Source organism: Lemur catta, chromosome 6 (genome assembly GCF_020740605.2).
Source record: "Lemur catta isolate mLemCat1 chromosome 6, mLemCat1.pri, whole genome shotgun sequence".
Lineage (NCBI taxonomy): Eukaryota > Metazoa > Chordata > Mammalia > Primates > Lemuridae > Lemur > Lemur catta.
The window spans coordinates 51,988,384-52,012,676 of record NC_059133.1 but is presented as its reverse complement, the minus strand read 5'-3'; the positions used below and the strand labels follow the sequence as shown (position 1 = coordinate 52,012,676).

Below are 24,293 nucleotides of genomic sequence, written 5' to 3'. Positions count from 1 at the left end.
GGTGCTGAAGATTCTTGTGAGTGGGGGAGGGGATGGTGGCAGATAGGATTCTGGAACTCGGAACCGTTGTGTTTCTCTAGGAGCCACAGGGGTATGTGAGATGGGTGGGCGACTCCTTTGTGCCTAGTTTAACCACATACGCAATTTTGAGTGCCTACTTTGTGAATAGCACTTGAATGTAATAAATGGTGCTCAGTTTTTTTGGCTCCTAAGAAATAAAATTAAAATTTTCTATCAGTTCAATATTTCCCTGGAACTAGGCGTAGCCACTCCCTGCAGAGGTGTGGAGTGGTTTTGTCATTATCCCGGTCCAATGCCTGTAGCTGCTTCCCATCTCAGTAATCTGTGAAACTGCTGAGGCCAATAGTGCCCCTTACACTTTCTTGGGGCAAACTATGCCCCATGAAGATTTGGATTTGGGATGGGGTTCAGAATGGGTGCTTAACTTTCTTGCTCCAGCTAGGAGAATGCGATGGCTCCGGGGAAGGACCAGTGACGGGAACCACTCCCTGTCTCTGCCCAAAGTACAGATGGGGAAAAGAACTGGAGTGATGTGAAAAGGCCAAAGAGTGGTAAATAGTGGGTGCTGGGTGCTGCTGTGTGCTTGTCTTTCGGCCTCTCTCTCTGATCTCCACACCTTTTCACAGCCACCCCTCATAGCGGGCCCAGAGCCAGCGATCTGATCCGGCCAAGGATGTCTGAGGAAACGCCTAGTATAGAGACTCTGCCTCCCCGAGCTGCACCTCTGCCTGACCCCAGAAGGTCCCCCAGAGAGGGCGCCTAAAGGGCCGGATTGGCCTCTGCTTCATGGGAGGCGGGACTCAGGGCTGGGGGACAAGGAGTATTTAAGACCAGACGGAATTGGAAGTGGCCAAGGGCAAAATGAGTGCGCTGCTGGGTGCCAGGACCTGCCCAGGCCGTGGAGAGGCCTCTGACCTTAAGTCCCCTCTGGGCGCCAGGCTCAGGGAACCTCTCACCGAGGCTCGGTTCCAGCAGCTGTTCGGGGGCGAAGAGCAGGAGCCGGAGCTGCCGGCGGAGCCCTTCTTGGCCCGGCTGTGCAGGCTGTGGAGGCTGCGGGCCCGCGCCTGTTCCGGGACGGGGGCGTGGCGCCTGCTGCGGGCTCGGCTGCCCCCGCTGCGCTGGCTGCCCCACTACCGCTGGCGGGCCTGGTTGCTCGGGGATGCAGTGGCCGGAGTGACCGTGGGAATCGTGCACGTGCCCCAGGGTGAGAGGCCCCAACAGCAGTCTGTCAGGCACCCTGAGCTCTAGAGGGCTTTGGGGAGGAGGTGTGGGGAGCAAGGAATCTGGGAGCGAATTGGTGGGCTAGTGTCGCTGAGGGTTAAGAGAGGGGGACCCGAGGCCAAGTTTGGGGTAAGGACTGTGGAGCTCCATCAGTTCCCCACCCCCACCTCCCCTCTTCTGCTCAATCCTGCGAAAAGCCTCGCACACGTTCCGGCTCAGGGAACTGGAGAGAGGCACAGCGCTTGCCTCCCGGGACTAGGACGGCATGGATCCTTGACTTTGTCCACCCCACAACCTCCCACGGAGACACATTAACCCTCGGTTCCCTCTTGTGGCTTAATTTAGCATCCCTGACGCCAGTCTCTAAGCTGAGAGTGTGGGAAGGGGGAAGGTCCGGGAGACCAGGCAACACCCCTCCTTACTGCAGACCTTTTTCTCTACTTCTTCCCCAGGCATGGCTTTTGCCCTCCTGACCTCTGTGCCCCCAGTTTTCGGACTCTACACTTCTTTCTTTCCCGTCCTCATCTACAGCTTGCTGGGTACTGGGAGACACCTGTCCACAGGTGAGTGACCAAGGGCTTCCACTGACTCCTCTTCTTCTCTGTGGAGTGAAAATGGGCAGGGGTTTGTCGCTTCCCTTCCTGTAAGCTTCTTGCCTTTTATTCCCCTCTTCAACTTCCCCACCTTCCGCTCCCTCCTGTGCAACCCTGCCATGGAACTCTGAACTAGACAATGCTCGCTGGCCTGGGTGCAAAGAGGTGGGAATTTACTTGGACTTTTTCCCTCCGTGAAATTTGGTTAAAATGAACATTTCTGGAACTTGGAAGGGGAAGAAGAGATGCACGGGCCCCCAAAGGAGCATGCAGTACTTGGAGAGTATGGAGGAAGGGGCAATTTTTTGCAGACTCTTGCGCGCTCCTCTCCTCTCTCGCCATGGGTTTCCAGCTGCTGCACCAGTTGGTAGCCCCCTGGCCTTCAGGGGGGCAGCAGCCTTCCAGGAGAGTGGAGTCTGACAGCAGCATCCTGGCCTGAGCTGTTTGCTCTACTCCCCCCCCCACCCGGGGGCCACAAGGCTGGTGATCTCTGCGTTTGTCCCTTGGCACCAGGAACTTTCGCCGTACTCAGCCTCATGACTGGCTCGGCCGTGGAGCGGCTAGTGCCCGAACCCCTCATGGGGAACCTGAGCAGCATCGAGAGGGAGCAGTTGGATGCTCAGCGGGTTGGAGCGGCCGCGGCCTTGGCCTTCGGGAGCGGGGCGCTAATGGTGAGGGAGAATCCAGGGAGGCCCTGGGTGGGGGCGGCCGGGACAGAGGGAGGGGCAGGCTTCGTGTTCGGGTTCAGGAGGGCAGAGGAGCGCGCAGAAGCTGGCCCGCGGTGCTCTGGGTGGTCTGCTCCTCCTCTTGTTGGTGACTGCGCGTCTTCTCCCCGCAGCTGGGAATGTTCGCGCTGCAGCTCGGCGTCCTGGCCACCTTTTTGTCCGAGCCTGTGGTCAAGGCGCTGACCAGCGGGGCCGCGCTGCACGTGCTTGTGTCCCAGCTGCCGAGCCTTTTGGGGTTGTCCCTCCCGCGCCAGATCGGCTGCTTTTCTCTCTTCAAGGTGAAGGTGGGAGAACTCCGGAGAAGAGGGTTCTAGCGGTCCGGGGAAGAGAGAAACTCCAAAAGCGAGGAAGGACGGGAGGTGGAGGGACAGTGTGTGAAGAGGGCGAAGGACCTCGTGGCTGAACGAGGGCGCTGTGGAGGTGGAAGCCCAGATGGCAGCCGGCAGAGAGGGCCTTGACCCGGTCTGGCGGGCGCGCGCTGGGCGCAGTGAACCCGGCACAGGGCCCTCTGCTCACCGCCCCTGCCCGCAGACGCTGGCCGCCGTGCTGACCGCGCTGCCCCGGAGCAGTCCGGCTGAGCTGACCATCTCGGCACTCAGCCTGGCGCTGCTCGTGCCGGTCAAGGAGTTGAACGTGAGATTCCGAGACAGGCTGCCCACTCCAATCCCGGGGGAAGTCGTCATGGTGAGAGGATGGCCCTGTGCTCCGGCCCCCTGCCCTGCACAGACCCTGTCCACCCTGTGGGAACTGGCCGCTGCCGCCCCCTTGTGGAATGCAGCGAAGTCACAGAGGAGAGGTCGTGTTCCCACATGGACTTTTCCAGGCCGCCTCCCAGAACACTTTGACCTTCCAGAATCCCCCATCCACAGTCACACTTCTCTCACAGAGTCCCCTCTACACCTCTCAGAATACCTTCTTCCTTCCTACAGCGCTCCCTTGAGGTGTCGCTGGCCACGGCATCTCCTCTCACCGCTCTCCTCGCCAGGGTCCTTCACTGGGATTCAGTGTATCTCCCAACCCCCTCCCCCATTTCTCTCTTTTCAGACTAAATAAATATTCTGTGTCTCCACAGATATCAGAGTATCTCTAGATATAGTCCAGCTCCCCTACTTAGAATAATTCAGTTGCACCTCTTGGTATCCTCTTGAACTTCCTTGGGTCCAGCTCTCTCCTTAGCGCTGGGCACACATCATTCCTCTTTCTCATCCCCTCACTCCTAAGTTAGTCATCAGGTGCCCATGCCAAACACACCCTGTTCCCCCAGGTGCTGGGATCCTGGGACCACCTGGTCCTGCACTGGGATCCTATCCTCTCTCATCCTGAGCCCTTCCAGCTCCTGCCAGGGCCCCATCTTCTTCTGTGCCCTACTTTTGTTCTTTCTCAGGTGCTCCTGGCCTCTGTGCTCTGTTTCACCTCTTCCCTGGACACAAGATACAATGTCCAGATAGTGGGGCTGTTGCCTGGAGGGTAAGAGAATGAAAAGACACCATCTTTTTCCTCTCCCATGCAACACCTCCTCTTGTCCTGGCCCACCCTATTTTCTCTGCCTTCTCTATCTCCCCACAGCACCCAACCCATCCTCACCATGGACCCCTCCCTCTCCAGATTTCCCCAACCTCTCCTCCCCAACCTGGCTGAGCTGCCCAGGATTCTGGCCGACTCGCTGCCCATCGCATTGGTTACTTTTGCTGTGTCCGCCTCCCTGGCCTCCATCTATGCAGACAAGTATAGCTACACTGTTGACTCCAACCAGGTGTGACTCCAACTGTGGACCCTAACCTCATTCAAGAGACAACCCTCTACCCTGACTTCCTCCCATGCCTTTGCCTCTCCCTTCTTCATCGCACTGTATCCCTCTAGGAGCTCTTGGCACACGGTGTCTCCAACCTCATCTCCTCCCTCTTCTCTTGCTTTCCCAACTCAGCCACGCTGGCCACCACCAGTCTACTAGTGGATGCTGGTGGGAATACACAGGTAAGAGGGCATCCTTGGATGAGGAGATAGGATGGGACATCCAGGCCAGGTGGTGGTGGTGGAGAAACAGGTGGAAGAATACTAGATATCCAGGTGGTATCTATATAAAGGAGGATGGGAATCTGTGAAGGAGGTTGAGTGAGCAGATGGAATTATCTAGATAGGAGAGATAGAATATAGCAATGCTCTATTAAGACCTTTGTAGACTTGTCCTGGCCTATGCTTTTTATGCTCTGCTGTGCTCAGTTCTAACAGGATGGGCTGGCAGCACACACAGCAATCTCCTTCTCAGTTTAGGAAGGCTGTCCTAAGACTAGGGCTGGCTCGTAAAGGCACCAGTGGACAATTTAAGATGGAGGGATGGGGGAAAAGACCTCTGTAGGTTCTAAGCACTGAAAAAGTTTATGGTCCCCCAGGTGTAGTTAAAAATAAAAACAATGCTAAACTGTAAAATAAATTTAAGAAAAGAAATTCTGATTTTTTTCCATGAGGATATTTTCATTTAAAAGAAATATCACATATGAAATCTTCCCCCTAATGTTTTTGGTTTTCCTTACTTTGCTGGCACCATAAGCATGTGTTAGCCTGTTAACAAGGTAATGGTTTCTAAGATGGAGGTGGGCTAGAAAAATAGGAAACTTGAACTACATATGTCTAGGGGGAGACTGGGAAATGACAGGCATTTAACTGGGGGAAGGAGAGGGATGGGTGTGAATGGCAGAATGTCAAGAAGGGGGCTGAGGAGTGAGGAATATCTGTGTGGAAGGAGATTTGGGAGGAGGGAGGCTTCCAAAGAAGATGAGGCCGAGCAGGCAGGGAGACCAGCTCTCATGTGAGGGTGGGGGGTTCCCTTCCTTCTTTGCTTCCCTCCCTTCTTGCCTCTAGCTAGCAGGCCTCTTCTCCTGTATGGTGGTCCTGTCCGTGCTGCTCTGGCTGGGGCCCTTCTTCTATTATCTGCCCAAGGTAAGGAGCAGAGGAGGCATGGGCATAGCTGGGAGGGTGGCTATATTCCAGGATATTGGGGTAGTCAGCCCGCCTCCTCTGCCCCAAGGCTGTCCTGGCTTGCATCAACATCTCCAGCATGCGCCAGATGTTCTTCCAGATGCAGGAACTTCCACAACTATGGCGCATCAGCCGCATGGACTTTGTGAGAAAAGGCATTACCCCCAGATTGCTCCTTCCCATCTTCTCAGCATACCCAGCCTCTGCCTTGGACCAAAGCTAATTGTCCTGGTCCTAAGTTCTGCAATTCTCCCAACACCTCTGAGTAACATCCTTTACTCAGAGACAAGGGAAAGGGTGGGGTTTGAACCCCCCAGACATGAATATTTATAACCTCCCACTTGGTACAACATCTGGAGTCATTACATTTGGTGTGTGTCCCACTGGGCCAATCTTGTCCTTTCCTTTTGTGATGCTTTCTACTTTTTCCTGGGCCATCCCTCCCCATCACTTGCCTTGCTAGTCACTGCCCTTAGACTCCTTTCCCTGCAGTGATGGCCTGGCCTTTCTTTTGGGCAATCCACCCCATCCATGTCCTGCAGGCTGTATGGATGGTCACATGGGTGGCTGTAGTGACCCTGAGTGTGGACCTGGGCCTGGCCGTGGGTGTGGTCTTCTCCATGATGACTGTGGTCTGCCGCACCCAGAGGTGGGCATAGAGATGAGTGGAGTTGAGATTAGGGGAGGGGAGAGAACAGGGGGGCTTGGGGTGATTCTCCAGCCAGGCCAGCCTAGCCTGGGAATCTGACCCCAGCTTCTTCCCTAGGGTGCAGTGTCTGGCACTTGGACTGGCTGAGGGGACAGAGCTCTACAGACCACTCAGAGGGAGCCATAAGGTGGGTGGGCTACAGACAAAGAAGGAAGGGAGGATTAGAATTGGATGTTTTTCTGACCCTCTGACCCCTTAGCTCCTGCAGGTTGCAGGGCTCTGCATCCTGAGCTATCCAACACCACTCTACTTTGGGACCCGTGGGAAGTTTCGCCACATCCTGGAATGGCGTCTGGGGCTTGGAAAAGGAGGCAGGGTGAGGGAACTTGGTCTAGGGGGAGTGTGGATCCTCTGGGAGTGGGAAGCAGGTGGGTGTTCTCAGGGGGATCCTTGTGCTCAAGGGGTGCACATTTATGCTTGTGTCTCGGGGGTGGTGACTGCCTTTCTCTACTCATAGGAGACTCCGAAGGCGGATGGCCCACCTGACAGAGGTGAGATGGGATAACAAGGGGGGAGATTTGGGCATGACCCATGGCAGCATCTGGGTATTCTTGCCTTCTCCTGTCCTAGTTGCTGAGCCTGTCAGAGTGGTGGTCCTAGACTTCAGTGGTGTCACCTTTGCTGATGCTGCTGGAGCCAGAGAAGTGGTACAGGTGAGGGAGAGGGTAGGTTGAAGAGAAGCCCTTACCATCTCACTCATATCCGCTGATTTGGGACTTTACCACTCTGCCCCACCCCCACAGCTGGCCAGCCGGTGCCGAGATGCTGAGATCCACCTTCTCCTGGCTCAGTGTAATGGTAGGAGGGGTGGGGCATGGTGGGCCAGCGCCTGGGGAATGATTGGACAATTGGGAGAGGGAAGAGGACATGGTGTGGACTTAGGGCCTGAGAGCCTGACACCCTCCCCACACAGCCTCGGTGCTGGGGACACTGACCCGGGCAGGACTCCTGGACAGAGTGACCCCAGAACAGCTGTTTGTGAGTGTCCAGGATGCAGCTGCTCATGCCCTGGAGAGACTGGTAAGGGCGCAGTGGCATCAAGAGTGGGAGTCAGGAGGTGCTGGACTGTGGCAAGTGAGGTATGGGTGAGGGCTGAAGACCCAGGGAGAGAAATCTGGGAAAGGGGCAGAGGAGGAAGATCAAGAAGTAAGGAGTGGGGATGAAATGATTAGTGGATTTAAGACCAAGTCAGACCAGGTGCAGTGGCTCATCCCTGTAATCCTAGCACTCTGGGAGGCGAGAGGATTGCTTGAGGTCAGGAGTTCGAGACCAGCCTAAGCAAAAGCGAAACTCTGTCTCTACTAAAAATAGAAACAAAGAATTAGCCAGGCATGGTGGTTTACACCTGTAGTCCCAGCTACTTGGGAGGCTGAGACAGGAGGATCACTTGAGCCCAGGAGTTTGAGGTTGCTGTGAGCTAGGCTGACACATGGCACTTTAGCCCGGGCAACAGAGTGAGACTTTGTCTCAAAAAAAAAAAAAAAAAAAAAACCAAGTCAGGGAGACTGGACCAAGCTATGGGTGAAGAACTGAAGAACTCAGGTTGCAAAGAGAGTGGGGTTCCCCTCAGATGACTGCCAAATCCCCGCAAGGAGTGGGTACTGAATCTATTCCTGACATGTCCCCTCTCTTCCTCAGGAGATCACTGACCCAAAGATTTGCACAGTGTGGGTCTGACCCAGTCACTTGGAGTGTGGCGGGCCCCAACAATGTGTGTGTGAGGAGGACCCTGATGCCTGAGCCCCCTTACTTAATGTAACTAATAAAATGAAGCTGAGAGCCTCTGGGATCATGACGCGAGTCTGGGTGTCTGCGCACAGACCCTGCTGCCCCTTCCTCCAGGCCCACAGCATTGCACAGACACACAGAAAAATGGCTTTCACCATGCGTTCACCAGTCCCCACCTCAGCTCCAGAGTCACAAGTTCTCCTTGGGGGGGTGGGGCTGGAGCCGGTGCACAGTCCTGGATCCAGAGATAGGGGTGGGGGACACAGCCCTGGGATTAATTGTTGGGGGAACTTCCCCACCTTCTCAGTCCCAAGAAGATTTCTACTTTAGGTTCTTGGAGTCCCCCTGGGCTCTTTGGCACTTGGAAAGTGACCCCCCCATGTCCTGCCCCATGAGAATGGGGTGGGGAGGAGGACTTGGCACTGGTTATGGGAGAGGTTATGGCTCCATCAGGCCCCTGGGCACTCAGGAAAGGAGGGGTGTCACCAGGACAAGCCCCTGTTTAGGATCAGGTTCTGAAAGGGAAGAGTAAGGAATGAGGGGCTCAGGGACAGTCTGGGGTGCTCACTGGGTGGTGGGGTTTGCTGGAAATTCCTGGCAGAAACAAGGAGGCAGGCCCAGCCTGACAGTTGGAAAGCCCCGGGTGGCCATCACTCCGAGGTCATGCACTGCAGCCGGTGTTTGAAGAAGAGGAGGCGGTGTTTGGCCATCTGACTCTCGTCCAGTGATCCCGGGTAACGGTACCGCGCGTAAGTCTCTGCTCCGGCATCCCTTGATGTCCAAGGCAGCTTCAACTTGGATGCATGATCCACAACGACGTCAGAGCAGGAGCCAACTCGAAGGGAACCAAGCCCATCCAGGAAGAATTCTGGGGGCAGAGGGAAGGGAGTGCACAGTGAAGGGTCCTGAGGGTGCAGAAGGCCAACCAGTAAGGGAGAACTAAAATTTAGGATATGGAGATGCTCCTTTGCAAAGACTGTTTCTAAGGATCTTGAGCATGTAAACTGACCCGTCTCGGTCTCAGTTTTACTCGAGTGTAACATGGAGTTAATATACTTGTTTTCAGAGGTTCAATAAACACGGGATGAGCTGCTCCAAGTGTGGTCTGAACCAGGGGAAGCAGCTGGGAGTAGGGGCGGCGGTGACAGTGGCGGGGAAGCGCAAAGGGGGCCGGGCTGCTGTGCTGGGAGTGTAGATTTAAAATGGTATGCGGGGCAAGGAGAGGGTGGGAGCTGTCTCTCGCCTGGGCGCAGGTCTTGGGAAATCTTCGCAGAACTGCTCTAGGGTTCCGGGTGGCAGCTGGGCGCGGGCGAGGAGAAGGGGCCGGTGACCTTGGCGCCTCGCGGCACGGAGCCTCGGCCAGCGCCCCGCGGGGTCCCTGCCAGGCCCGGCCGGGAGGGGGCGCCACTCACCCAGGTGTGCCACGCGGCTGAGGCGCGGGTCGAAGCCGACCTCGCGCACCTTGTCAGTACGTGCCAGGAAGAAGTTGACTACGCCGTCTGTGACCACGCAGCCTGGGAAGCCGACAAGCTCGTGGTGGAAGCCCCGCCTTTGCCGGAGGCAGTTCCCGAGGCCTGGGGCGCCGGGCTCCACGCTCAGCAGCTGCCGATAAGTGGTGGCGAAGCCCGAGATCTCGCGCACCGCGCCCCCCACCTGGGGGAGTGGGAGGATGGCGCCAGGCGGGGCGGCGACTGGAAGGGGGTTAGGCCTGAGCTCCCTCTTCCCTGGGGTGGCTACCCTGCCCCATCCTCTTCCGCTTCTTCCCTGCAGGACCCAGACAGACCCCTAGGCCCCCCTTCGTCGTCGTCGTCCTCTCTGTCCCAGGGCTGGCCATTCTCGGCCGCAGCTCCCCCCCAAGGGCCTAGCCTGTTCAAGGACTTCTCCCACCCCACATCCCGCTGCCCCTCCCCTACCAGGTCTAGCGGCGTCCGCTCCAGCACGTCCACGAGCCTCTCTAGCCGCGTCCGCGCCGTGAAGACAAAGTCGTCGTCCACCCACAGCACGTACTTGGTGGTTACTTGGGACACGGCCAGGTTTCGACCTGCGAACCAGCCCTGGGGAGAAGTGTGCGTGGTTGGGGTGGCTGTAGAGATAGGACATGTTCCTCTGCCACCTTTCTTTCTTTCCCCTGACCCCTCTCCAAACTTTCGAGTGCTTTTGAATGACCGGGAGCTAGGTAAAAAAAAAAAAAAAAAAAAAGCAGACCCTCCCCTCCCCCATCCCGTTCTGAGGTTCTGAGTCATTGTTCTGGGGAAGGGTTTTGGCATGTGCATTCATTCATTCATCCATCAACTATTTTATTGAGTGCCCAGTAGGTACTAAGCACCATTCTAAGAATGTAGGGCGAATAAGATAGGCACGATTTCTGCTCCCACGGAGCTTACATTCAAGGAGTCCTCATGCTTAACAGGCACCCCCGTGATTCTGAGACAGCAGGTCCTCCAATCACTCACTACCCAAAAGGCTAGTGAAGGTGCCTCCTCCCGGAGTCCTCTGGCCCGCCGTGGCTGCGCACCTTGCCGAAGGGCATGAGATAGTGCTCCACGTGGGGGCCACTAATACGCTCTGGCTTGTCGCTGTCGTCAGCGATGACCACGGTGACAGTCGGGTAGAAGCGTCGGATACTAGCGATGAGCGTCCGTAGCCGATCGTAACGAAGGAAGGTCTTGGTGGCAATAGTGACCAGAGCGCTGATGTTGTACTGGGCTTAGATAGAGGGCGCAGGGTTGGATGCAGACAAGGAGAGCGGGGAGAGAGGAACAGGAAGACATCCTCTCCCAGGGCTACCCTTTCCCTTCTTGCGCCCCACCAGGGCTGGGTCTAATATGTCCCTGCCCACCCCCAACCTCACCTCCCTGGGGTAGAGATCCAGGCGGGTACAGGCGCGGGTTAGGGGGGTGTCTTATGCGAATGGTGAAGGCAGCCTCATGTCCCTCCGTGGAGAACCGGACTGGGAAGAAAGGACATGGCATTTGGCCCTAAGGCTGGAACAACATTCTCTTTTCAGCCAATTAACTTTTTTTTTGCTTTTTTTTTTGACAGAGTCTCTCTCTGTTGCCCATGCTAGAGTGCCGTGGTGTCAGCCTAGCTCACAGCAACCTCAAACTCCTGGGCTCAAGCAATCCTCCTGCCTCAGCCTCCTGAATAGCTGGGACTACAGGCATGTGCCACCATGCCCGGCTAATTTTTTCTATATATATTTTTAGTTGTCCAGATAATTTCTTTCTATTTTTAGTGGAGACGGGGTCTCACTGTTTCTCAGGCTGGTCTTGAGCAATCCTCCTGCCTCGGCCTCCCAGAGTGCTAGGATTACAGGCATGAGCCACCAGGCCTGGCCCCAATTAACATTTAAGTGCTTACTCTGTGTCCCACCTTTCTAGGCTTTGGTGGACAAGAACACAAGGTGCTTACCCTTGTTGGAACTTACATTGTAACAGGTGGGAGAAAGACAATAAAAAAGTTTTAATTAAAAGCTAACCTTTATTGAGCATTTACTAATGTGTCAAACCCTTTTTAAAAACTACCTTAAATATATGAATTCATTTAATCTTCAAGACAGCCCTATTTAGTAGATTCCTACTGCAAAAAAGAAGCTGAGGCATAGAAAAGTAACTTGCCTACATTTATACAGCTATTAAGCAACAAGCAGATAGGAACCTAGTCAGTCTGGTCCCAGGCTAAGTAAATTAAAAAAAATTCAAATACTGGTAAGTATTGAATAGAGAGTAAGTCAAGCAATGTAATAGAAAGGAGGAGACATTTGAGCTGAGATCTAAATGACAAGGAGCCAGCCACACAAAAATCCGGGAGGTGAGTATTCCAGGCAGAGGAAACAGCAAGTGCAAAGGCCCTAAGGTGTGAGCAAACTTAGTGTGACAAGCTTTGGGGAGAGGCAGGAGGGCTGCTAGGCCCCTTTTGCTAGAGGAGAAATGGGAGCTCTGGAAGGTAAAGAAAGGGCTTTGCCCTCTAGTAAGTGGTGGGTTGAGAATAGAGCCTGAGTCTTCTGGCTCATGGGGCAGGTCATTTCCTGGGGCCCCCACCATTGGCCTGAAGGGGAGACACACCCAAGGCTCCAGTTTCCCTCTGGCCTGCTATGGCCCCAGATGAACAAAGGCCCCTTCTCTACTTCCCTGGCCCTGCTGGCCCAGTAGAAGTGCCCATTGTGTGGCTGGGCAGCTCTGGCCATTGCCCAAGTGTCTCCCACACCCTCTGTCATTTGCCCACTCAAGCCTTTCTGGGTCCTCCCTGTTTGTCCCATCTGTCCCTACCTCCACCCAGGCCTCACACCTGTGTCTGCAGTGTTGGCCTGGTAGCTTCGGCTGCTGTAAATGACAAGTTGCAGTTGCCGGTTGAGTCGGTCCAGCCCTGGGCTGACAAGGGTCAGATCTGGCTGCCCTTCTCCAGTAAGAGTCACTCCAGTCACTTCCCCTGCCACGTCCCAGGTGCCCAGGGAGGCAGTCAGGTTCACCTGGGAGAGGGGATTGCAGAAAGCAGGGTTAGGCCCTGGACTCACCTCCTGCCTCCCTGACTCCTCTATCCCTCCCTTGGCAGTCCTGTCTCCCTTCCAGCATTCTAGATATCCACCTGGCCTCCTCACCTTCATTTCTCTCACCTGGTATACCTCCTGACCAGAAGCAGCCTGCAGGCTCAGCCCTGGGAGCAAGGATGGGGAATCAGAATCACACAGAAAGCCCTGAATTCTTCACTTTCTCTCCCCTCTCTCACCACACACACTACAAAACTTTTCACCCATTCCTCCTGTTGAGGCCTCAGCAGGGCACATTGCATAACACAGACTGATTTTTGACTCCTCATCAAAGCAGTGTCTCTTCTATGGACTGCCCTACCTATCCACCTAATCATTGGTTAATTAGCAAAGAAAAGCTTCTTTCCCCCAAACCTCCCCAGTTATGGTTTTCTGCAATTCCTGAAGTCCCTTCTGTCCTCACCTCCCACTTCCTAAGCCCCCTTCTGACTCAGGTCCCCCTTTAATCAGAAGCTCCCGCCTTCCATTCCAATTTTCCTCTCCTTCTTCCCCACCCAACCTTGGGCTCTGCACACCCTACCCCCCTGCACTGTGGCTAGGTAATCCTCTAGGACCCTCTTCCCCACCTGGCACCAAGATACTCCTGAGGGGCTGAACCTCCACACCCTGCAGGGGGTACTGTAGGGGGGAGTTGGCAGGGGCTATGAGCAGCTGGTCAGCCGGGGACTGGCTCCTGGCAGTGGAGAAAGGAGAGGACAGAGGAGGAGTCAGGAGGAGAGGGGCTCTCTCTCCTGGCACGGCCACCCTCTGGACCTCCCACTGCAGAGTCATGCCCTTCTTTCAAGCTGGTACCTTGACAGGAAGGCCTGGAACTCCTGCTCCCTTGTGGTAGAGGCAGTCTTCAGCTCCTCAGGGTCAAAGGCCTTAGTGAGGTCAATGGCTCTGACCTGTCTCTGGAAGGGGAGGGGAAGACCCCTCCCGCTGGACTCACAACTGCAGTTGTTCTGAGCCAGCAGCCTGAAAGGGGGAGGGTGGGTTATCGGAGCCCGGCTGCACAGCTCTATTCATCCTAGGAAACACACAGTGCCCCACACCTTGGCCCCTCAACTCTGCCCGTCCATAGTCTGTCCCCTTAAACACCGCTCTTCAAATAGGCCACAGGAGGGAGGATCTCGGATGGATGGATGACCCATTCTCTAAATCTGGATTTTGCCGAGGTGTAGAATCGGCCCAATTACTAGGATTTCAGCAGCTGCCCACCCACCATCAGGACTCCAGCTGGAATCTCTTCTCACGCCTGGCTGGATCAGGACCTAAGGAAGTCTTTCAGGGCCTCCTTTGCCTGCATAGCCTCCCATCCCCATGACAAGGTCCAGGGAGAACAGATTTCCCCCCAGCCCAAGCTCAGCAGCCTCCCACCTCATTCCACACCTCCAGTCAGGAAAACGCAGGCATCTGAGCCCAGAAGCGGAGGAAACAAAAGCCCCCCAAGCCGCCCTCAGCTCGTGCGGCGATGCTGCCGCTGTCAGCACTCACCCCACCACTTCCTCCTTGATCCTGACGCGGATGTGTGCGTAGCGGGGCTCAGGGGCAAAGTCTGGCAGCTCGGGCCTAGGGGGCCCCTGCGGGGGCGCCCCCAGCGCAAGAGGTGCCCGGAGGCCCCGGGCGTCCCGGATGCTCGCGTATAGGAGCCCCAGCGAGGCGCAGGCGAGCAGCAGGACCAGCGCGCAGAGGGCACGGCGGCCCAGCCACATCCTGGAGTGGGGGTGGGGTGGGGGTGAGAAAGGTAGGGAGAGAAGGCGAGGGCTGGGGCGCTTGACCCCCGTGACCTCGGAGGCTCTGGCCGGCTCCCAAGGGCGCTCTCCGCTCCACACATCGCGCTACGATTTGCACTGCGAATCGTTTTCCTGGTACCCCTCCCCTCACTCCCTGGGCCTCTGTGTCTCCCGGCCTCCTTTCTTCTCTCCCTCTCCCGCATCTCGGTTTCCTCTCACACCCGAAGCCTGGCATCTTGATGCAAGAGACATTCGGATGCTGTGGTTTCGACGCGGCCATGCATAAGTAGGAAAGCACCGCATTATTAGAGCAGCGGACGTCTCCAAGCCCGCCGCCCGTCCTGGCCGGTGCGCGCCCCACACCCCAAATCTGAGATCACCTGGGCCGGGGTGGGCTGCAGAGGGCGGCTCCACACCTTGCCTGTCAGGAAAAATGCAGAACCACGCCCGCGCTATTGGATGCCCCCGGCGGAGGTGACCCGCTGAGTGGCCTCGAGAAGCTGTGCGGGGACAGGGTGGACCAGCGAGCGCTCCTCCTCCCCTCTCCTCCCTCCTCCAGCTCGGCCCCTCATCCTGCCCGGGCACTGACCTGTCTAACGCTCTAAGGCTGCGGCAAGATTCGGTCCGGGCTGCGGCCTGGGGGTCCTCATGGGGCTGGGGGCGGCCTGATGGCGGAGCTAGGCGTGAGCCTGAGAGTGTGTGGGATCCGCCTGCCTCCGGAGCGCTCCCGACTCCTCCCGCCTTGCAACTCTACCGGCTTTTGTACACCACGGCGCGGGGGTGGTTTTGGGTGTTTCCTGCAGGGGGGTGGGGGTCGGGGGGAAACGGAGGTGAGAAACTGCTGCTCCCCAGCCCCAGGAACAAAGCCGGGATCCCTGGCACCCCTGTGCCACTTGCCGGGCAGAGAGGGCTCAGGCCGCGGTCCTGCTCTTCATTCTGCAGCGCCGCGCGGCTCGGCTCCCCGGCTAGTTGCGGCAGAGGCTCCGGCTCCGCGCGGGGAATGCGAGCGCCCCGGCGCCTTCTGGTGGGCGCGGAGGAAATTGCGGGGGCGCTGAGCCGACGCGGGAAGGTCCTCTCCCTCCTAGCCCCCCAGCCCTTGGACTCCAAACCCTGGCATCTCAACCACCTGCCCCCAAGACCAGTCATTCTAGTCCCTACTCATTCAGAGCATGTAGGAGAGCACCCGCAATAGGGCTTTGGGAGGAGACGGGGCAGAGGCGCGCTGCTAAAACTCATTTCAGGGAATGTCTGGGTCCTTAGGGTGAGATAAAGGACACAAGGCTGGGAAAGAAACACTGCCTGGCTAACAAAGACAGATTCACAGCCTCCCTCCTCCCCGTCTCCCTCGCTCCCCAATTATCTAACAAACACTCAAGGGACAAGCACTCGGTAATTCAAAGGCCTAATCCCCCTAACCGCCCTTTGGCGCAGGTTTGCAGAAGAAAGGAAACCCCAGAGTGGCCAGATTGGAGGTAGTTCTGCCTGCGAACCTCAGGCCACAGCCTGATTCCTGACACTGCCCAGAATTTGTGTTCTGTGGTTCTATGTTTCCAATAAAAGATGTATCAAGATTAATAGGAAAAAAAGATATAATAAGAAATGTAGAACATAAAGAAAGTGTGTGCAGGATGTATTATTGAATGAGTTGTATACAAATAAATGACTAATTAGCTGGGGGTGGAAATGGAATCTCTACCCTCCTTACACCAAAATAAATTCCAGATCCAATATTTTAATATTAAAAATGAAATCATAAAAATAGTCAAAGAAATCGTGGAGTTTTTGTTTCATTTTGCTTACAGTCTTGGAGTGGGGAAGAGATCTCTAAGCAAGATGTAAAGGGAAATATTAATAAATTTGACTACATAAAACACTTGAGTGAAGAAATTACCATAAACTAAACTTGAGAGGAATGACAAATTGTGAAACAATATTTGCGACCTGTAACATAGATAAAAGCCTACTTTCCTTAAGAGCTCTAAAACAGCAACAAGAAAAAATGATCAAATGGACAAAAATCATAATTAAGCAGTTGACAGAAAAAGTGAAAATGGATTTTAAATATATAAAAATATACTTGACCTTACACGAAATAATGTAAAAGCAAATTAGAATAACATTGAAATATTTTTTGATGACCACATTAAAAAAGACCAAAGAGGTTGGGTGTGGTGGCTCACGCCCGTAATCCTAGCACTCTGGGAGGCTGAGGTGGGCAGATCATTTGAGCTCAGGAGTTCGAGACCAGCCTGAGCAAGAGCAAGACCCCGTCTCTACTAAAAAAATAGAAAGAAATTAGCTGGACAACTAAAAAAATATACACAGAAAAAATTAGCCAGGCATGGTGGTGCATGCCTGTAGTCCCAGCTACTTGGGAGGCTGAGGCAGTAGGATTGCTTGAGCCCAGGAGTTTGAGGTTGCTGTGAGCTAGGCTGACGCCACAGCACTCTAGCCTGGGCAACACAGTGAGACTCTGTCTCAAAAAAAAAAAAAAAAAAGACCAAAGAGTTTGTTAAAACACTGTGTGGCTTCACTGGCCACAGCCCACACAGCAGCTCTCATACCTTGGAGTCTCATGCCTGAGGCTTTCAGGCTGGAGTTGTATGCTGGTGGCTCTACTGGTCTGGGGTTTTGAAAGTGGCCCTGCCCCCACAGCTGTGTTGGGCATTGCTATAGTTGGGGCTCTCTGTGGTGGCCCTGCCACTGTGGCAGTTTTCTGCCTAGATCTTGAGGCTCTCTGAGGCATCCTTTGAAATCTAGGTGGAGGCAGCCATGCCCCTACAGCTGGTGCAGTCTCCAGGCCAGGGGAGATGGCACCACATGGATGCCACCAAGGTTTATTACCTGTGTGCTCCAGAGGGCCAGCCACTGTAGCCCACACCATACCTGGGGCCCACTTGAGCCACAGCTGGGACAGCCAAGGAAAACTGCATCGAAATACGGGAGCAGAGCCTTGAAACTGCTCTGCCCCCAAGGCTCTGGAATTCTGGGCCAGCAATAGGTGAGATAGCTCTGAAGATGACCAAAGTGCCTTTGGGCATATTCATTCTTCCATTGTCTGGATGAATACCATCTGCCTTTTTTCTATCCATACTAATCTCCTTATCAAATGTTCACTTAGCTACATCCTTGGTGTTCTCTCCTGAATAGCTTTTTTATTCTTTATGATATGGCCAAGTTGAGAATTTTCCAAATCTTCTTCTGCTTCCCTTTTGATTATACATCACATCTTTAATTTGTTTCTCTTGCCTTGAGTTTTACTGTAAACAATGCAGAGAAGCCATACCACACCCTCGACATTTTGCTTAGATATTTCTTCTGCCACATATTCTATTTCATCACTCATAAATTTCTCCTACCACAAAACATGAGGATACAAACACAATTCGCCCAAGTTCTTTGCCACTTCAGGCTTTTCCTCCAATTTCCAATAACATGTTTCTCATTTCCATCTGAGACCTAATCAGAATGGTCTTTACTGTTTATTTTTCTACCAACATTCTCATCATGACCACTTAGGAAATCTCTATGGAGACTGAGCATGTCTGGACAGTTCTCTTCTTCCAAAACCTCACAATAGTCACCCTTAATGTTTCATTCATGGCATTGCGGGCTTTTTCCAGCATGCATCTCTACACTCTTCTGGCCTCTACCTGTTATCCAGTTCCAAAGCCACTTCTACATTTTAAGGTATTTTTAAGCAGCACCCTACTTCTCAGTAGAAGACCCACTGTAACCTATGGTGGTATGGAAAGGACAAACTACACCTAATGAACTGGGCAATCCAGCTGAGGAGATTTCCAGGCAGAATGTTGAAGGTGCCATCTGGTTTCTTCTTGCTGCTTGTAGTAAAATGTGAAAAGAAAGAGATAAACTAAAGGAAGGAATGTTAAACAAAAAGGAGCTGGGGATTATTGGGCTTGAAAATTCCTAGCCTCTCCAAGACAAATGATACTAAAACCAAGAAATAGCTTTCAGGCTATTTCTCTCCAGTTGGCTTATTACTTGCAAGAGGAACTAATATCTAGGGAATGCTCAAGAAAACATAGTCTAAAGGTGAAGCCAAGATGTGAATATAAATCCTTTATTAAGATAGATCTAAAGTGGTAGCCTGGCCAGGTGCAGTGGCTCACGCCTGTAATCCTAGCACTCTGGGAGGTTGAGGCAGGAGGATTGCTTGAGCTCAGGAGTTTGAAACCAGCCTGAGCAAGAGTGAGACCACGTCTCTACTAAAAATAGAAAAATTAGCCAGGCATGGTGGGAAGTGCCTGTAGTCCCAGCTACTCAGGAGGCTGAGGCAGGAGAATCACCTGAGCTGAGAGTTTGAGGTTGCAGTGAGCTAGGCTGAGACCACACCACTCACTCTAGCCCAGGCAACAGAACAACTCTGTCTCAAAAATAATGTGGTAGCTTGGAGAACTGTTCAGTCTAACAATAGGACTTCTAAGAAGGTGTTCTCCCTTAGCAGTCTAAGCAAAAGCTGAAGGTAGAGAATGGCTTATCTCAATAATATTTGTGGGTATAGCTTTCATTTAATTTAGTTAACCTCAATAAAATTCATAGAAGACATGCAAAGTTTTCAAGAGAATTGTATGATACTTACAAAATTTTATTGGCACTACAATAATTATCTCTTATTATTCTATACAATAAATGTTTGCTGTTTTAAGCCCTCAGGTTTAGAATAATGTATTATATCGCAATAAATGACTAATATAGAATATTACACAGTAATGAGAATGAATGATCTACAGCTACACAAAATAGCTCACAATGCTGAGAGAAGAGAACCAGACACAAAAGATTACATTCTGTATGATTCCATTTACTAAAGTAGAATACAGGCAAAACTAATGTATGATGTTAGTAGTCAGGATCATGATTATCTTTGGAGGCAGGGTAGTAACCAGAGGGGTCAAAAAGAATCTGGGTGCTGATTACACAAGTGTGTTCAGTTTGTGAAAATACACTGGATTGTATATTTACAATCTGTATGCTTTTCTGTTTATATATATATACATTATAAATTAACTAAAAGTTTAAAAAATATGTGAGAACTACAATTGTAATCAGCCTTTGAAAATATTCAGAAAGCATCTTCCTCAAGCACTTCACAAAGTATCAGTTGTGTAGGTCTTCCAGCAGTTACCCTGGGCCACTCATATAGCTGCAGCCATCTATCTAGCGAGTCAACTGTGGCTGGATGATACAAATTGCTTTTACTCACACAATGGAAGTTTGGTGCTGGCTGGCAGCTGATCTTTCTTTATGTGGCCTTTTGTCCTCAGAGAGGCTAACTTGGGCTAGGTCGGGCCAGGTCTTTTGAGGCCTTGCTTGTAATTCACACAGCATTATTTCTTCATGAATGTGTGTGTGTGTGTGTGTGTGTGTCTAGTGTCTAAACAAGTCACCAGGCTCACCCAGATTCAAGGTATAGTTAAACTCTACCTCTTGATGGATGTGTCAGCAAAGAATTTATGACCTTTTTTTTTTTTTTTTTGAGATGGGATCTTGCTATTTCGCCCAGGCTGGCCTTGAACTTCTGGGCTCAAGTGATCCTCCCACCTTAGACTCCCAAGTAGCTGGATCTATAGGCACACCTCCCCCCAGCCTCCCCCCCCCACCGCCCCTGGCCTGTGATCATTTTAATCCTCCACTATCACCAATGACAAAATCTTCAAGTCCAGGAGCTGTTGCTCAATTCGATATTTTTTAAAAGAAAAGCTGTCTTAATGTCTTGGTGTCAATATCATAAGAAGCAATGCTCTGAAAGGGCAGAGCTATTAATATACACACAAAGGAGCTTAGAAGTAAAAACACCCTGTCAGATACTCAGATCTTCCAAAACCTTTCCCACTAAAGGAACAGAGCTCCTTGCACTCATTCCAGGTCCTATCCGTAGTTGAGATAGGAAGAGTTAAAGATGAACCTGGAATATCAGAAAGCAATGAAGTGCTTTAAAAAAATTATGGGGCCAGGCGAGGTGGCTCACGCCTGTAATCCTAGCACTCTGGGAGGCCAAGGCAGGCGGATTGTTTGAGCTCAGGAGTTCAAGACCAGCCTGAGCAAGAGCAAGACCCTGTCTCTACTAAAAATAGAAAGAAATTATATGGACAGCTAAAAATATATGTAGAAAAATTAGCCAAGCATGGTGGTGCATGCCTGTAGTCCCAGCTACTTGGGAGGCTGAGGCAGTAGGATCACTTAAGCCCAGGAGTTTGAGGTTGCTGTGAGCTAGGCTGACACCACGGCACTCTAGCCTGGGCAACAGAGTGAGACTCTGTCTCAAAAAAAAAAAATTATGGGAGCACGTTAAAAGGACACACACAGGAGCCAGCCTGAAGGGGTTTGCACTGGCTGAATCTGGGGCAGTTTAAGCACCAGAATAATTTGGGACAGGAATAAATTATGAACCATTGAAAAATAGGAATCCATGAGTCCATGCTGGTAATACATAAATAAATGAATGAAGAAGAAGGGAGAATACCAGTTGGATAAGTGTGGAGAGAGTTGATGGTGTTGGAAAATAAGTATTTTGTAACCATCATAGTAAAAATTGGTTTGGGCAAGAATTATCAATGAGTGGTAATTCTAGGGGAGAAAGTTTGATTAGAATCGAGATACCTACATAAAGTATCTCCCCACAGTTGACTTATTAGTTTCAAGAGGAAAAATTGTAACCGTACAGTGTACCAGACACAACCTTGAATAAGTGGTCAAAATTAACATCACCAATGAAGGGCAGAAGAATATAGTGTGCCTCCAGATATGCTACCCTGACAAAGACACAGCGTCACTTATACAGTATTCTGGGTGGGGATATAGAATTTGATTCTAAATATGAAGAAACAGACAAACCCCAAATGAGGAATATTTCATATATACAAAAGAAACTGAGCCAGGTGTCGTGGCGTGCACCTGTAGTTCCAGCTACTTGGAGGGCTGATGCAGGAGGGTCCCTTGAGCTTAGAAGTGGGAGGTCAGCCTGGGTGACATAGCCAGACCCCCTCTCTAAAAAACAACAAAAAGATATAATTCACACATCACACAATTCACCCATTTAAAGTGTAGATTCAATGGTTTTTATTAATAGTATACTCACAGAATTGTGCAAAACAATCAGTTTTAGAACATTTTTATCACCCCTAAAGAAACTCTGTACCCATTAGCAATCACTACCCATTTCCCAAACTTTAGTAACCACCCAGCCCTCAGGAACTTCTAATCTACTTTCTATAGATTTACCTCTTCTAGATATTTCATATAAATGGAATCATATAATATGTGGTTTTGGAGATTAGCTTCATTCACTTAGCATGTTTTCAAAGATCATCCATGTTAGCATATGCCAGTACCATACTTCACTCCATTTTATTGCTGAATAATATTCCATTGTTTGGTTACGCTACATTTTATTCATCCATTTATCAGTTTATGGACATTTGAGTTGTTTTTACTTTTTGGCTATTATGAATACTGCTGGTATGAACATTTGTGTAAAAGTTTTTGTGTAGGCCAGGCGCGGTGGCTCACGCCTGTAATCCTAGCACTCTGGGAGGCCGAGGCGGGTGGATCGCTCAAGGTCAGGAGTTCGAGACCAGCCTGACCAAGAGTGAGACCCCGTCTCTACTAAAAATAGAAAGAAATAATCTGGCCAACTAAAATATATATAGAAAAAATTAGCCGGGCATGGTGGCACATGCCTGTAGTCCCAGCTACCCGGGAGGCTGAGGCAGTAGGATCGCTTAAGCCCAGGAGTTTGAGGTTGCTGTGAGCTAGGCTGACGCCACGGCACTCACTCTAGCCCGGGCAACAAAGTGAGACTCTGTCTCAAAAAAAAAAGAAAAGAAAAGATGGAAAAGGCATTAAATTTGTGGAAGACATAAGCAGAAACGTGTTCTGATTGACAGTAATTGTGTTTGATACTACCTGCGGTTTCAGTCATCCACTGGGGGGTCTTGGAACATATCCCCCAAGGACAAAGTGGGACTACTATATGTACAAACATATACTTCCCCATTACTAGCCACCATGGGACATTAGACCACCACAGTCACAATACTAAGCAAAGATAAACAAGGCAACAGAATACTATTTGGTACCCAACCTGAGCTGAACTACTGTTTATGAAACTTGTTGATTTCATCAGTCAGCCTTCAATGAAGCTCTTAAAAATCAAATAATACCCACAACCAAAGTGAAACAAGGTAAGTCTTCTACTTCTTCCCTCATAAAAATGACCTTCAACAAATGCCTAGTGAATATCTGTCATACATTGTCCTAAAGCTGGAAATACAACAAAAAATAAGCCACAGTTATTGGCCTCAAGAAAACTAAATCTAGTTGGGATCTCAACAGGCTATCAAGTAATTAAAATAAAATTTGTGCAATAAGAGATGTCTTAAGGGATCACAAGAAGCAACTAGTGGACTGGGAAAGCTAAGGAAAAAATATTTGGGTTTGACCTTAAAAATAAAAGGCTTGCCAGGCAAAATGGGCACCCAGTAATGGAGGTGCATCAAGCCTCTGAAGGGCTGGAGAACAGCAGAAGGCTCTAGAAGGCAGTGCCCAGAGGCTGTGGGCCAAAAAAGGTAAAAGAGATAGAGTAGGCAGGGCCTGGTGGGCTCCTCTGCAGGAAATGCAAACTCATCAGAAGATTTTAAGGAACTGCACTGCTGACAACTTAGCCTTCCTCTCTTAGCGTGGAGGCACTGAGGAATATAGTGGTGTAGTACTACACCAAAGGAAGATCCCTGACAACTAAAGGGACAGTAAATTCTACTTTGAGTAAGGAACGCTAAGTATTGAAATTCTAAGAGAAAATAATTTGAGCTGAAAGATACCTGAAGATTAAAAAACGAACAAAAAAATCCCCTTCATTTTTCATTTAGACGAAGGTTACATAGGGACCTGGAGAATCGAGTTCTCCCAGTCTTGCCTTTTATTAATACAACCAAGAAACCCCAAACCATAGCAGTTCAGGTCCCTTTAGCTCGGATCTATGTTTAAGTATGAGCTAAGAGCGGCTGGGAAGGGGCTGGGCGGGGACAAGAAGAGGGGCTGGGCAGGGGCAGAGAGAGGAGAGGGCCTGGGTGAGGAGAGTGGTTGGGCAGAGGCTGGGCAGGTGCAGGAGAGGGGCTGGGCAGGGGCGCGGCACAGGGCCGCTCCAACCCACCGTCCAAGCCCAGCGGTGCAGCCCACCGCGCACAAGGTGCACCCAGCCCTCCAGGGAGAGTCAGAGCGGGCTTAGGCCGGCGCCCTCTTACCCAGACACACGAACAACACAGACTTGGGCATCACCTCCACCATCTTCCAGCGCACAGGCGCAGGGAGACCACAGCGGCCTAGCGGGCTGCTGCGGATGCTTGTAATTGATTCTTGTATTCTGCAGCCTTGTTGAACTCCTTTATTAGTTGTAATAGATTTTTTTAGTGGATTCCTTAGGATTTTCTATATAAATATAAGATCATCTGCAAACAGAGATAGTTTTACTTTTTCTTTCTGAGCTATATGGCTTTTCTTTCATTTTCTTGCCTAGTTGCACTGCCTAGACTGTCCAGTACAATATTTAATAAAAATAGTAAGACTAAATATACTTGTCTTGTTCTTGGTATTAGGAGGAAAATCATTCAGTTTTTTACCATTAATTATGGTGTTAGTCGTGGGTTTTTAGTAGATGCCTGATGACTTTTATGAGATTAATTAAGTCCCCCTATAGTCTTAGTTTGTTAAATGTTTTGATGATGAAGAGGGGTTGAATTTTGTCAAATGTCTTTTCTGTGTTTATGGAGATGATCATATGATTTTTGTCCTTTATTGTATGGATAGAACATATTACATTAATTTATTTTTAATGTTAATCCAACCTTGCATTCTTGGGATAAATCCCACTTGGTCATGGTATATACTCTTTTGTATGTATTGTTGGTTTCATAGTATTTTGTGGAGAATTTTGCGATCTATATTCATAAGATATATTGGTCTATAGTTTTCTTGTGTTGTGTTTGTTTGGTTTTAGTACCAGGGTAGTACTAGCCTTTTTGAATGGATTTAGAAGAG

General features: G+C 51.2%; 2 protein-coding genes and 1 non-coding gene across 4 annotated transcripts; 2 read left to right on the top strand and 1 right to left on the bottom strand.

The window, feature by feature from the left end:
- Positions 1–798: 798 nt before the first annotated feature.
- On the top strand, positions 799–8,040 carry LOC123639594 (solute carrier family 26 member 10-like). The gene is made up of 18 exons (XM_045553503.1): positions 799–1,225; positions 1,695–1,805; positions 2,349–2,506; positions 2,674–2,838; positions 3,092–3,244; positions 3,945–4,027; positions 4,166–4,313; positions 4,421–4,534; positions 5,420–5,497; positions 5,586–5,681; positions 6,079–6,185; positions 6,303–6,372; positions 6,445–6,561; positions 6,703–6,736; positions 6,816–6,898; positions 6,989–7,043; positions 7,159–7,265; positions 7,884–8,040. The coding sequence occupies exons 1-18, from the start codon at positions 883–885 to the stop codon at positions 7,920–7,922; spliced, it is 2,061 nt and encodes a 686-aa protein (XP_045409459.1). The 5' UTR covers positions 799–882; the 3' UTR covers positions 7,923–8,040.
- LOC123640934 lies at positions 4,742–4,881 on the top strand. The gene has a single exon (XR_006736161.1). It is a non-coding gene; the product is annotated as a small Cajal body-specific RNA 11 (non-coding RNA).
- On the bottom strand, positions 7,879–14,247 carry B4GALNT1 (beta-1,4-N-acetyl-galactosaminyltransferase 1). Of its 2 annotated transcripts, XM_045553509.1 has the most exons (10): positions 13,996–14,247; positions 13,312–13,476; positions 13,086–13,192; positions 12,586–12,626; positions 12,261–12,441; positions 10,825–10,923; positions 10,489–10,679; positions 9,887–10,027; positions 9,386–9,626; positions 7,879–8,841 (listed from the first exon to the last, which is right to left on the bottom strand). In XM_045553509.1, the coding sequence occupies exons 1-10, from the start codon at positions 14,211–14,213 to the stop codon at positions 8,624–8,626; spliced, it is 1,602 nt and encodes a 533-aa protein (XP_045409465.1). In that variant the 5' UTR covers positions 14,214–14,247; the 3' UTR covers positions 7,879–8,623. The 2 variants fall into 2 exon arrangements, with proteins under 2 accessions (XP_045409465.1, XP_045409464.1); XM_045553508.1 differs by lacking the exon at positions 13,312–13,476.
- Positions 14,248–24,293: the final 10,046 nt, after the last annotated feature.

Coding starts and splice junctions, on each gene's coding strand:
- B4GALNT1 (XM_045553509.1), bottom strand. CDS start 14,213: ATGTGGCTGGGCCGCCGTGCCCTCTGCGCGCTGGTCCTGCTGCTCGCC. Junction 13,477..13,995: donor ATCAAGGAGGAAGTGGTGGG/GTGAGTGCTGAC, acceptor TCCCCCTTTCAG/GCTGCTGGCTCAGAACAACT. Junction 12,627..13,085: donor CAGGAGTATCTTGGTGCCAG/GTGGGGAAGAGG, acceptor CCTTGCTCCCAG/GGCTGAGCCTGCAGGCTGCT.
- LOC123639594 (XM_045553503.1), top strand. CDS start 883: ATGAGTGCGCTGCTGGGTGCCAGGACCTGCCCAGGCCGTGGAGAGGCC. Junction 6,562..6,702: donor GGCTTGGAAAAGGAGGCAGG/GTGAGGGAACTT, acceptor CTCTACTCATAG/GAGACTCCGAAGGCGGATGG. Junction 6,737..6,815: donor GGATGGCCCACCTGACAGAG/GTGAGATGGGAT, acceptor CTCCTGTCCTAG/TTGCTGAGCCTGTCAGAGTG.